Raw genomic sequence first — 13,846 nt, 5'->3', positions numbered from 1 at the left:
AAAGGTTTGCCAATTAGTTTCTACATTTTGCTTTCTGCAGATTGCTCGACAGTTTCCAAGTTGTCCAGTTGTAGCTCCAACGGAGTAGAACTATTAGCAACACAAACTACTCGATGGAGTTCTGACGAAGCAGCCTTGTTTAGGAAATAGTCCTTCAATTTCCTGGGACATGCGGTTGGACAAGTCAACAATTCCTCTACTCTACACCCGAGGTGTCGGGGGTAGAGTAGTATGACTTTAGCCTTGCGGTTTTCACACTCCTCTCCAGAGGAAAATTCACTTATCCCAGATATCTCAGATCCCAAAAGGATTAAGCTCTGTTGGAGCCCTTTCCAGGTTTTCGGGCTCGTGGTGGTTCCGAGCAGTACCGCCTTCTGCATGACTCTATAGATATTTTCGTCCAGCTGAAGTTTCCTCAAGTTCTCTAGTAGTTTCTTCGGTATCAGGCCTGTAGATGATATGACAACAGGGATGGTCTTGACACCTTTCAGCTTCCACTGTCTCCTGGTTTGCTCCTCAAGATCTCTGTACTTTGAAATTTTTTCAGTGTGCCTATCTAGAAGATTGGTATTATTTGGAATTGCCACGTCGATGAATAGTGCTCTGTCCTCATCCTTATTGAGCAATATGAGGTCTGGTCTATTGTGGGTTATTTTCCGGCCTGTGAGAACCGTGCGATCCCAGTATAGCTTGTGATGTTCATTTTCCAATACAGCATCCGGGTGGTAATTGTAATAAGGAACCTTTTTCGAACTTAGAAGTTGGTGTTTTAGTGCCAATTCTTGGTGAAGAATCTTGGCAACTGCATCATGTCTATTTTTGTACTCTGTGCCCGCGAACTTCTGACATCATCCGGTGATGTGCTGGATAGTTTCATGTGTCGCACAGCCATAACGACAGCTATCATCCGCCACTGAGGCATCCTTGGCGATATATTTCATGTAGTTCCTTGTTGGAATCACCTGATCCTGGATGGCGAGCATGAAGCCCTCTGTCTCAGGAAACAACCTTCCGGAAGTCAACCAGTAGTTCGACGCAGATATGTCGACGTAATCATGGTTGACCTCGTTCTGGTGCCTCCCATGCAAAGGTTTGACAATCAGTTTCTGTATTTTACTTTCTGCAGAGTGTTCGACGGTTTCCAAGTGGTCCTGCTGTAGCTTTAACGGTGTAGAAGTATCAACAACACAAACTACTTGATGGAGTTCTGATGAAGTAGCCTTGCTCAGAAAATATTTTCGAAGTCCTTCAATTTCCTGGGTCATACGGTTGGACAAATCAACAATTCCTCTACCCCCAAGATGTCGTGGCAGCTCGGTCCGTTCTATTGAGCCTTTGGGGTGATGTTTATTGTGTTTAGTCAGCATCGTCCTTATTTTTCTCTGTAAGGCTGCTAAATCGGTGGTGGTCCAAGAGATGATACCGAATGAGTAGCTCAGCGCCGAGCAAGCGTAGGTATTGATAGCTTTTATCAGATTCTTGTTGTTAAGGCCAGTTCTCATTATCCTTCTCAATCTTCGGGTGAACTCCTCCGTTAGTTCTTTCTTCATCTGGCTCTGATTGATTTTTCTTGCCTATTTTATGCCCAGATACTTGTATGTTTCTCCTTCCTTTAATGCTTCAATTTCTGCACCTTCCTTGAGTTTGAACGTACCATCTTCTATTTTCCCTCTCGTTATGTTCAGCTGTCGACATTTTTCTAGTCCAAACTTCATTTTGATGTTGTGTATTATTATTATTATTCTTTGAAGAAACTATCCCCACACATTTCGGATCGTATCGGTATTTCGAAACTACATACTTTCTTGAGCTTCAATTTAGATCGATATTTCAATTTGTAATATTGTTGTTTTCACCTGAGAAAGTAGTGAAATTCATTTTAATTTGTTCGGAATCGTACGTGTTCGACGCTCGTTCAGGTCGAAAATTTTCTCCTTTCAGTTTTGATATCAAATAGTGAAATATTTTTCAGACTTAAAAAATAATGACATTCTTTGTAAAATTCAAAGTGTTTTTTTGGGCAATGAAAAACCGGATAGGTATTATATTACAGGTTATACAAAAAGTCAGAAGAATAACACCGCCGAGTTTCGTAGGTATTCACATAATCATTTTTCCCATACAAGAAACGAAAGCCCCAAAAAATGAGTTGTTTTAATAATGGAAAATTTCATCAGAGAGCAGAAATTCCTCATTGTACTGCAATAAACTTGTTTACGTGTATTGGAAAAAATTTTTAGGGTATGCTTATGTAAAACACGAGCTGGTGGATATATTTCATAAATATTCCATTCATTTGTGCGTTCACCCTGAAAAATCGAATAGATCGTAAAGTGATGCAGCTGGGTCCTGTTTTTCAGCAAAACCTTCTGAAGGCCTTTACTAAATTGCTAAAATATCACAGTATGGGTAATGGCATAAATGGGTGGGACAATTCTCTACTTGTTGATGATTTTTTATTATCATTATTTTGGAGCAAACATTCGTATAACTTTTATCAGGACCAAATGTGCCTTGAAAAGCTTTTGCCCATATTTCAATAGTTATGAATCACCCTGTATACGGAAGCTTTAAAAGACTCTGTTTCTGTCACAATATGTATGTTATAGTTTATGTAACAAAGAGTTTCAAAATAGAATTATTCCAATACAACTAAACCCATCAACATTCAGTTGTGTGAAAATTTCAGTCGAGCCTGCAAATTGATAGCCGAGGCGCAGCCGAAGATAGCAAGCAGTCGAGACAGTATATTAATTTTTGTTCGAGTCGACGAAAAATAAATTTTTACTTCTTGTTTTCTGATACTGGACGATAGACGAAAGTTTTCGCTCAGGAAGAACTGATATGGTGGCTTCTGACTCCTGCATTCCCAATAGTAACTTTTCTAGCCGACTTGCTCATCACCTGAAAAAAGAATTCTACTGGCCCGAGCAACCTGGTCATGAAGTAGATGAACTTCGGAGATGTTTTGTCAGGTGTACCTATAAAATAGATAGATAGATGTTTTTATTTCATAGTATGTAAACGAACATAAAAGTAATGGTGTCAAGCAACAACATTTAGCACAAATAATCATACAAAGAATATGGCTCCAATTCAATAACAAGTTCTCTTACTTTTCTCTTAAAAATTCTTAAATTATTTAAAATCTTTATGCTATCAGGTAATCTATTATAAAACTTGATACATGAATATGAAGGATGCCTTTTAGATGATGACAGTTTATGTATTGGGTAATGAAACTCAATGATCTAAGAGGGTAATCATTCTTACTTGTATGAACAGAGAACATATCCCTATTTTTGAAAAAGAAAACTAAACATTCAACAATATATATCCCGAATACAGTGAGTAATTTATGGTTCCTAAGAACTCCCCTACATGTTTGAAGGTAACTCTTCGAGAAAATATACCTCACCACTCTTTTCTGTATGATAAACAGTATTTCCACCTTACTGCTCGATCCCCAAAAAATAACACCGTATCGAATCAAGGACTCAATATTAGCAAAATATACTCTCTTAAATTTTTAACACTCAAATATCCTGAAAGAGTTCTGATACCAAATCCCACACAACAAACCTTTTCTGCAAGGTGATTTTTTTTGATGATTCCACCCAAGAAAACCATCCAGGTACACCCCCAGAAACTTCACACATTCCTCAACTTTCACCTCACAACCATCTAGATTCAATGTACTTTCTTTTGTTTTTTTTGTTCTGCTAGTACTAAAAATAACCGCTGATGTCTTGCTTTCATTCAACAATAATTTAATTTCAGCAAACCACAATTTTATTTCACTAAATACTGACAATGCTTTAGCCTTAATATCATCAAACTCGGATCCTTCCACAATAACATTTGTGTCATCAACGAAAGAGGTCAACCATCTCAAGAGCTCTTCGTTCAAATCACATATGTCAATTAGAAAAATTAAAAACTATATTGGGCCCAAAACACTACCCTGGGGAACCCCAAAATCTGACTCAAGTAGGTACGTCAGATCCTACCTCTTTTCCATCCTTGGCAACTGATACCCTTTGCGAGCGCTCAAAAAGATATGACCTAATCCACTCTTTTGCTATTCCTCTAACTCCTAATTTTTCAAGCTTCTCCAACAGAAACGGCCTGAAAAGACAGTCGTAGGCACTAGCCAGATCTATAAACAAGCCCAGACCAAGCCTATCATCTTCAATGAGCTTCACCACTCTCTCACTGTAAACTGAAATAAAGCAGTCTGAACCGAAAATCCCTCCAAGTAACCGTGCTCAGAACTATCAAAAACCTTACCTTCACACATGAAACTCAACAATCTACCACCGAACACATCTCCAAAATTTTGGAAAAACTGCTTAAAATAAGGCACCAATAACAAAAATAATGTAATCTGTGAAGCTTAAACATTACATAACACAAAAAAAAACACTTATTTTTAGATAGAATTATAGGTACCTACCAAAAACGTCTTTTAGGTGATCCAGATTCATGCTATAGATTGAACAATAATCGTTTCAATAATAGGAGTCTCTGAGATTTGGCAACACTCTCGCTCATATTCAGAAGTTTCTTATTTCTGTAGAATTTTTATCTGGAAGAATTCTTATATCACAAGATTCAATGATTTATGGATAATCACAGAAGCGTAATATTGAAAATGTGATGAATAGAAAAAGTGGTCCACATATTTTTCCGGTAGGCAGGAGCCTGTGTGCAAAAACATCCATATCCGGTATGGGGACATGTTATCGAGTTCAGAAAGTTCAATGAGCTATGACTCGCTATGAGTGATGTTGGGTCAATATAGAATTGAGAAACATAATAGCAATCCATCATCCCGATATCCGATGGAGATAGGCTGCCAAATTCATTAGGAGTGAAGTTTGATGAAGAAAAAGGGCCCAAGATAAATCTCGCGTCACATTTCTTAGGAGAATGGGTGGAACATCTATTATACTTAAGTATTGGAGAGGAATGATGAACTTGAAGTCCCAGACATAATTGCACACTGACGGCCACGATGTGTTTTGTGATTCGGCATTTTCTCAGATACATCTAATTCATTGCATGCAGAAAACAAAACAAAACTATCATCATCATCATTCATTTTGCCTAGCACAATTACAATCTGAGTCAATTTATTAGGTATACACAAAGCACAAAGCAAATTGAATAAAACAAAACAAAATCAAAATCAACCAAAAATTCAAGGAGAAAAAAAGACTGAAATGGAACATTAACCATTTTCTACCGGAGAAAGTGTTGTGTTGTTCTGACGTTTTATTTTATAAAACGTTCAAATATTCATTAGATAGCGTCTAACTTAGTTTCAAAAGTTTGGTTCTTTGAATTTTCATAATGAGAAAACTGGAAGACGTGGGTGACGTCTTGTGTTCGAAAAAGGTTCTTCAAATGAATGAAAAACAATATTCCGAAATTCATTTCATTCTATAAAACTGTTTGGGAGATAAAAATGAAAATATCATTTTTGTTTGATTTTTCAACAACCTGTATATTTCAAACCGAGCTGATTCAGAAAGTATGGTGATACAGATAGTGTTTCTTTTGACCTCAAGAATCTACTGTACGTGTCAAAGACTCACCCTGGATACAATACAACATTGACCTATTCTTTTATTGATAAATTTTAGCAACTATTAATGAATGTTTTCGAAGTATTGTTTTTTACAAATAAATGTTAAACCAGTAACGTCAATATTTGAACTCTTAAATAGAGAGCAACATTTTTTCCAACGAATGTCTGGAATCTAGAGCCTCTTCTATGAATTATTTTCATAATTCTCTTTCGTGTAATCTTAATTATGTTTCGGTTCCGTAACGGGCAAAGAAATGTGCTCTTGTGGGTAGTTGGTTTATGAAAGATCGTTCAGATATACCCCTGGGAAGGATAGCTCGGTCTGAGAGGAGATAGCCTGTCGCAATGGAATGCGAAATGCATCATTAGATCGGTCACTTAAACAAATTTGAAATGTCCTTCCTTAGCCCTATACTATGTACGTTAACATTTTCTGCTCAACTTCGAAAACTACATGCATTTGGGTAAAGTAATAATATTCCTGTTCACATAAATAGTCAGAACAATAATTTTGAGATAATGAAAATTTTAACGGCATGCAGACAGGAATTAAAACTTTCATTATATACTAACTGACAAAGAAACTGCAACACCCAGAAGGAGCTTTTTAAATCTAAATTTTATTTGGTCGAACATAGATAGTATAGCAAAGAGTAAACGATTAAAATTTGGAGAAAAAATCGTGATGGTTTTTTCATATGAATATTTTTTGTTACTTGAATATTGTAGTCGTTTTTTGCGAATTTTTTAAATTTTACAACAAACCAGCTGTTCGAGGTGATCCAAAGTCGATGTTGAGTTGTTATTAAAATGCCTAGAGCACGTGTAGGCAGAATTTATCGCCAGCTAAGTGAATTTGAAAGAGGTCAAATTATAGGTCTACGGGAGGCGGCGTTGTCATTTCGAGAAATCGCTAACCGTACGAACAGAAATCCAACTACTGTTATGAGATGTTGTTAAGCGTGGTAGAAGAGTAGGCACCGGATGTCAAAGGGGCACAAATAAAGTTCAAGATCGGCGTCTTAAGCGGCCTACAGACTTATGCCCATTAGAGACCGATTTGTGACAACTCGATCTTTGGCTGATGAGTGGTTAGGAGAACAAGGCCATCCTGTAACTGTACGAACGGTTTACCGCCGTATAAGGTCTGCAGCATTATCGAGGGCAACGATTACAGTGGTGCAGAGAACGACAACATTGGAATGTAGAACGACATCAGGTCGTCTCTTCTGATGAATCTCGATTCTCCTTGGGTGTACATGATGGCCGAAGAAGGGTAAGACGACGTCGAGGAGAAAGACATGAACCTAATTTTGATGTTGAGCGCCATGTACACCGGACAGTAGGAGTTATGATATGGGGTGCTATTGCACATGCAAGTAGGTCACCTTTAGTTTTTATTCGAGGTAACATGACAGCGCTGCGTTACCTTCAAGAAATAGTGGAGCCATATGTTCTCTCTTACCTTAACCAGCTCGAGAATCCAATATTTCAGCAAGATAATACTCGACCTCATGTTGCCAGAGTTAATTTAAACTTTTTTGAAGTGACTCATGTGAATCTTTTGCCATGGCCGCCAAGATCCCCCGATCTTTCGCCCATAGAGCATGTTTGTTACATCATGAGTAGAAGGCTTGGAAATTTATTCCAGCCCCCACAGACTTTAGCGGCTCTGAGACATGAAGTACAGGTAGCTTGGGGTAGTATCCCTCAAGAAGAAATAGACCATTTTCTTGCATCAATACCAAGACGTGTTGAGGGGTGTATAGAGAACCGCGTTGGACAAACAAAATATTAACAAATTAAAAAAAAAAAATTGTAAACCCTTCGTTTTTTTTGTCCAAATTTTAATTATTTACTCTTTACTATACTATCTATGTTTTACAAAAAAAAAAATTTCAACAGCTTCTTCTGGGTGTAGCAGTTTCGTTGTCAGTAAGTAGGTATATTTTATTTTCAGACATTAAACTACCATCGTAATTAATATTGAGAATTGAAGGAAACTTATAATTTTGTACTGAATTACTCCGCTATGTTATTCGAAATAATATCCCAAATTACCTCATTCTTATCACCCTTATGCATTCGAATATTCAAGACCCTATCAATACCATCATCGCTTCCGGAGTTAGCGTTCCAAAAACTGCCGAAATCATGGAACAATAGGGTGTAATTACAATCCAACATATTCCAGAAAGGGCGGAATAAAAAAATACATCTTATCTTGAGGTCCCATAAATCAGGAAAGTCATTCCATTTGTCAGAACGAAACGATAATATCCTGCCGAAATCATTTGCCTCTCAGGTCATATCGATAGAAAGGAAGGTGTGATGAATTATTCACAAGTACAATCCAGATTCAAGTAGATGATCTAAATCAAAGATGCGGTATTACAGTTTACGGAAATTTCTCTGACGCACGCTATAAGCTATAAGCTTCGAGGGATCAGGAGATTAACATCGTTACCCTAAGAGAAATTTATGAGTTTCAGAATATACAAGGTGAGTCTTTGACTTGTACCGATATTCTAAAAACAGAAAACACTTTTATGTTCAATTTTTTTCTAATTCAACAACAAGCCCGTTGACAACATAGTTGTCAACTAAGTTGCTCGTCTGTGGGCCGCTTTAGATGACGTTGTTGCGTTTGTATTGTTCAAGCTGTTTAATATGTCTCCTGTGTCAAGCTTTCGCTTCCGTAAAGAAGCGTTGGGGGCCACTGCTTTGTAACAGCTGTCTTGGTCTTCAGATTGAGGTCGTGATTTTGAAACACCCTGTTCTTTAGCTTCCAGAATGCCCGTGATGCCGAATGGTTAGTTGTGTCTAGGTTAGCCCTAGTGTTTATGAAGCTTCCCAAGTATTTGAACTGCTCGACCTGTTCCAGAGTTACATTCTCCAGGCTGATATGTGTTTGAAGGCTTTCTGACGGACTTACTAGGATTTTGGTTTTGTCGATATTGAGTCTAAGGTCCACAGCTTCGTGTATATGTTTATAGGTGTCCAGCATTATCTGTAGATCCTCTGGGCTGCTAGCGATAAGTGCGCAGTCGTCTACATATTGAAGTTCCGTGATAAACTTGATACGGGTTTTTGCTCCGAGGCGCTTCAGGTTAAACAGGCCTCCATCAAATCTGAATCTTATTCCAACCTCTTACAGGCATACTCATGTCAGCAATTATCGAGACGGCTATGGCGAAAATATTGAACAGCAAGCAGTAAATGTACTATTTACTATTTACCTATATTACTATTTTGAACCTGGAAATAAGCAATAGCTATCGTATCAGAAAAACAAGCATGAACCCATTTTTTCCAACCCATATGGTTAACGAGATGATATTTTTAATGAAATAAATGAGTTACCGTTGTATCGTTGGCGATAAATATCTCGATTTCCATATCATTTTCGATATGTAATAATAACAAATTTAGCTTGCAAAACTCATATTAGAAATAGATGATATCCATTTCCAATATGTAATCATTTATTATAGTTATTCATTTCATTTCTCACAAGAAATAACATAGACATAACCCATTATTTAACCTTCCCTTTTCACATAAATTATATACTTATTCTATAGACGTTCAAACGTTGAACACTAAAATGGAAATAAAATTCTTATGTTAGGCGTGTTTATTCATCTCAGCAAATATTCTGAGGATCTTTTACACAGAGTATCATTCGGCCGAATTAACGAATTTTTCAGATAGTTTCTATTTTTAATTCCAATAACATGAAGATTGTATTCTCACCCCGAGATGCAAAGCCTTATCCCTTTCCCTATATGCCACTGGCACAGGGTTATTTTTTTTTCAATCTCTTCTTGTTTTACAGGGTGTGAATGTAAGGTAGCCAAACATTTCGTTTTTTTTCCAGAGTCTTTTGACATCGTGGTTGAACTGCACTGTATAATAAACATTTTTCTCATTAACTACGTCAAAATTAGAAAATATTTGAAGCTTCGGTGCATCTAAAAATAATTAATTTCAATTTATTATTCGACATATTTGATTCGAACTGATGACATTTTTTCAGAGACACAGTATCCATGGTATGATGGAGGAAGAGAACGTGATAAGACCGCATCAAGAAATAGCACAACTTTCCCTCGACGAAAAGAAGTTCCTTCTGGCGGTGGAAAGAGGAGACGTTGCGTCAACAAGAAGGTGAGTTAGGTTTAATTTTCAATTAAAGATACTCTACATATTCTAGGGATGATGAAATACCAGAAAATAAGTAGGTAGTGTTTGTCTAACGAACTTATGAGCGAGACTGCCCGTTTCCCAGTTTCCTTATTATTTCTCCACTCTCACAGAAATTGGTTGTTATTTTTAAAAGTTACTTTATAGCAAAACTTGGTGAATCTCACAGAACACCCATTCAATAGAAAAGTTACATGGTCATCATCGGCAAAATGTAGTTACCCATGTAATTACAACTGAACCATAGTTAACCACTATTGCCAAAACTCCATACTCAACTCAATCTGTTTCTGTATCTACAAGACGAAGAATCAGAAAGTTGAACGAGAATACAGCAACTGAGGATAAGTGAAATTATACTTCACAAAACAATTGAAGATGTATATAGGCATCGCAATTAATCCAACATGAATCACGATCCATTTGCAGTGAACTGAACAGAGTGAATAATTCAATATATTTGAACGTTCTAATTGCTTTCAGAGTTACCTATGAATATGTATGAATTTGAAACTTTGACTAAGATTCAGTTAATTAGGGAAGTGATTAAAGATACCCTTTGTGGTGGTTACTTGCTTAGCTCTCGAATTGAACATTTGCATCCATATTTGATAAATGAAGTTCCTGATTGAATCAAGTTGGATCAGGAACAGCGCTTCGAGTATGATGAAGATTACGGACAAAATTATATTCAACAGACTCTTTATTATGGAAATTTGTTCTGAAGGTGAATCTGGAAAAAACACCGGAAGTATATCAGAAACACATGCATCCTTAATGAAAACTTTCTGTAAAAGCTAATTCTGAATAATTTAATAGTTATTTTCTAATCAAGTGCAGACCGTCAACCTGTGTCACATTGTGTTCTGAAGAAAATCAACTAAATCCAGGGTCCATCCTGGAGAACATAAGGATTCATTCATCTGAAACTCGATGACAGTAATGGGGAATTCTCCTCAATTTGGGTTATTACTGCATATGCAAGTTTAAACTGAATAAGTATGAGTTAAATTTATGATTTTTTCAAATTCACCGCGGAAACTATTCCAAATCATCCTTCAAATATGGGTTTGAAAATTTAAATTGCTTCAACTGCAACCGGCCATAAAAATCCCATAAAATGTTACAACCTTCCTCGTTCGTACAAACTTCATAGACAGCCATCTTTGTCTATCTCATCAAGATAATGCATTTGTTGTCCTTTATTATCAAGGCATATTTCAGTCGATGTTGCCAGCTTCTACAATTCTCACAAATTGCTTTGAACTTCAAATACCCATTTTTATTTTCAATTTTTAAGTGCTTAAAATAATTTTTTTTGGGAAACGGTTGAAATGGTTATTTCAAAATGTGACGTTTCAAAGATATTTCATAAAAAATACATCATTTTCGTCAAAAGGAGTATTCCTATTAGTAGGTAATATGTAAGAGAGAGGTTAAAAACAAATTGAGCTAAGAAATGAAATAATGGATTCAAATTAATAGGATGAGCATAAGAAGACAATAAACCAGCATTCATTATCAAAGAGAAGGACATGGAAGAGTTCGATTCTGGTGCAACATACTCATTTTCATGAGAGAAAATCTAGGGAGGTCTGAAAATCTATGCAAATTGTGAAATATAATAAAATATGTTTTCATGAGGATGCACATAAATGAGTTGACTCGAGTGAACATGACAATTGAGCAGTACCAGTAAGGATTACAAATCTGTATGAAGATTCTTAATAATCTCGCACTTGGACACATTTTATACAAGATGAAGCATGATAAACACGTGAAAATTAGGTAATCAACAACTCTTAGAAGATTAAGGGTACTCTACCTTTTGCGTAGAACTATTCAACACCAAAACTGAACTAGAAGACTTCAAAGAGAAGTCAGAGTCTGAAATGAAAATTAGTTTTCCACTTCGGAAAACTCTGAGAGTTTTGACAGTTCCAGAGTGAGGCTGCTGCATTGATTAATCATCTGTTTTTGAAGTATCATTACCATATGCATATAGTAATACGTTTACTTTTTGAACCAGTCAGTAGCGTAGACAAAAGCAAGGTCGGAGATGGCATCGCTCAATTTTCAGCAACTTCAGTTATGAACGAATCACATGTTACGAGCTCTAATACTTACATTTCCATTTTCCTTAGTAGAGTTGAAAACTTAATTCCGGAAAATTTATGTGATCCACAGTTCTTCACAATGTTATAATTCTCAAACGATACTTTGAGGTTTTCACCAAGATATTGAACAGAAACATTTAATAATCAGCAACTAGAAGGAGCTGAATAAACAACAGGTGAAGGGATAACCAAAATATTCGAAACCTCCTTGATCAAAACGGCCATCTAAAATCCTACAAAATTTCATATGTTTTTGCAAATAGCCCTCGAATTCATATTTCAACCAGTCTTAGGGTCCTAGTAATAACTAAGATGTCTAAAACACTGGTGTGTGCACTTGTCACTTTTTGCAAGCATCAACATTTCAGAAAATCGGGGATATATGGGATCAGTTTCGTGGCGGCGCCACCATGTCATTTGCTTCGTTTTATCCTTGTTCTATCAAAGGAAGCCCAAGATACTCTCTCGTTTTATTTTGTTTTGCGTATTGATATCGAATATCGATCAACGAGTGCAAAATATGAACTGGCCCATTTTGTCAGCTGTTAAGGAATATTTGTGATTTATAGTTCAATTTTCGTTGTAAAAACAAATTTGTCAACATTTCAACACTACCGAATAAGGGTTCAAAAGAGTATTCACTGTTCTTCTTCAAGATAATTTCCGTTTGGCAACTTGAATTCGTGAGGGGGGTAATTCAATATGATTTTAATAAAACACAATTGATTGGTCAAATATCCAATATGTTCAGTTGATAGAAAGGTAATTTTCACTATATCTATTCAGGAAGAATATTTGAAGAACAAACTCGAATAGATTTATCAATTTCTGATTCTCAATACATGCTCACAATTTACACCAATAATCGCTTATAAATACAACATATTAGTTAGTTATCCCCACGAAATTAAAAACAAAATCGAATCAGTGAATACACCAGAGTTTTAGACATCTTACCTAAGACTGTATTATTGAAACACTGTATGTCGTTACCATGGTTACCTTCTCATTGATATTCGATGCATAGAGGCATGACAAAATTCAATTTACTCTTAAACATTTTCGTACAGGAAAGTGACTCGAAATGCGTGCGGAAAAAGATTGTACGCGCACGCCTGTAGAAAAACAATAAACTTTGTCCGAAAACTGAGCTAGAAATGTAATAGATTCAATATCATTTTCAGAATGTTACAGAGAGCAGAAGAAACCAACTATATCAATATAAATTGCGTAGATCCGCTGGGGAGGAGCGCTCTCCTGATGGCTATAGATAACGAAAACCTCGAGATGGTGGAGCTCTTGATAGAGCACAAGGTAGAAACTAAGGACGCTCTTCTCCATGCCATTTCTGAAGAATTTGTGGAAGCAGTAGAAGTGCTGCTCGACCACGAGGAAACATTGCACAAACCAGGGGAACCACATGTGAGTGTAAAATATTTCCTGACCTATATCGGAAGGATTTTGAATATGTTACCTAAAAAAAGCTTTTTTCATGACTCATATCTACAAAATGAGAAAATTATTGCCATTGAATACACCAGTGAGTTTAATTAGTATTTGCTGTCTTGATGGAATATGTTAGGAGAATTTTGCTACACATATTATAATGATTAGATGCAATAGCTATGACTGAATATCTCAATCATCATGTACAAGTTTCAATGGAAATGGAGGATTGGAGTTATCACTTACCTTGTGAATACCCGAAAAACCTCTTCCACTGGAAATATTTTCTTTTCAACACTGCCTATGTGCCTTTCAGATTTCTTAATCCTTCAACAACACCCCTCTAAGCCCATTACTAGCAGAAATATATATTCATGGATCATATTGAGAATCAGATTCATAAATGTTTCATTTTTTGGCATACCTAAATGAATATAGATATTATTGGGAATTCCAAACAAGCGATAAGCCCCTCGTGTCAATT

General features: G+C 36.4%; 1 protein-coding gene across 2 annotated transcripts in view; it reads left to right on the top strand.

Annotated features, from left to right (window-relative positions):
* LOC123309346 (transient receptor potential-gamma protein) overlaps positions 1–13,846 on the top strand; it is a 297,127-nt gene that overhangs the window by 138,659 nt on the left and 144,622 nt on the right. For both annotated transcript variants that reach the window (XM_044892426.1, XM_044892427.1), the window contains 2 exons: positions 9,633–9,763; positions 13,101–13,338. In XM_044892426.1, coding sequence (XP_044748361.1) covers positions 9,633–9,763; positions 13,101–13,338 — 369 coding nt within the window. The remainder of the gene's footprint in view (positions 1–9,632; positions 9,764–13,100; positions 13,339–13,846) is intronic.

The sequence above is a fragment of the Coccinella septempunctata genome, chromosome 3 (genome assembly GCF_907165205.1).
Source record: "Coccinella septempunctata chromosome 3, icCocSept1.1, whole genome shotgun sequence".
NCBI classification, from domain to species: Eukaryota; Metazoa; Arthropoda; class Insecta; order Coleoptera; family Coccinellidae; genus Coccinella; species Coccinella septempunctata.
This window is presented reverse-complemented; position numbering and strand designations above follow the sequence as displayed.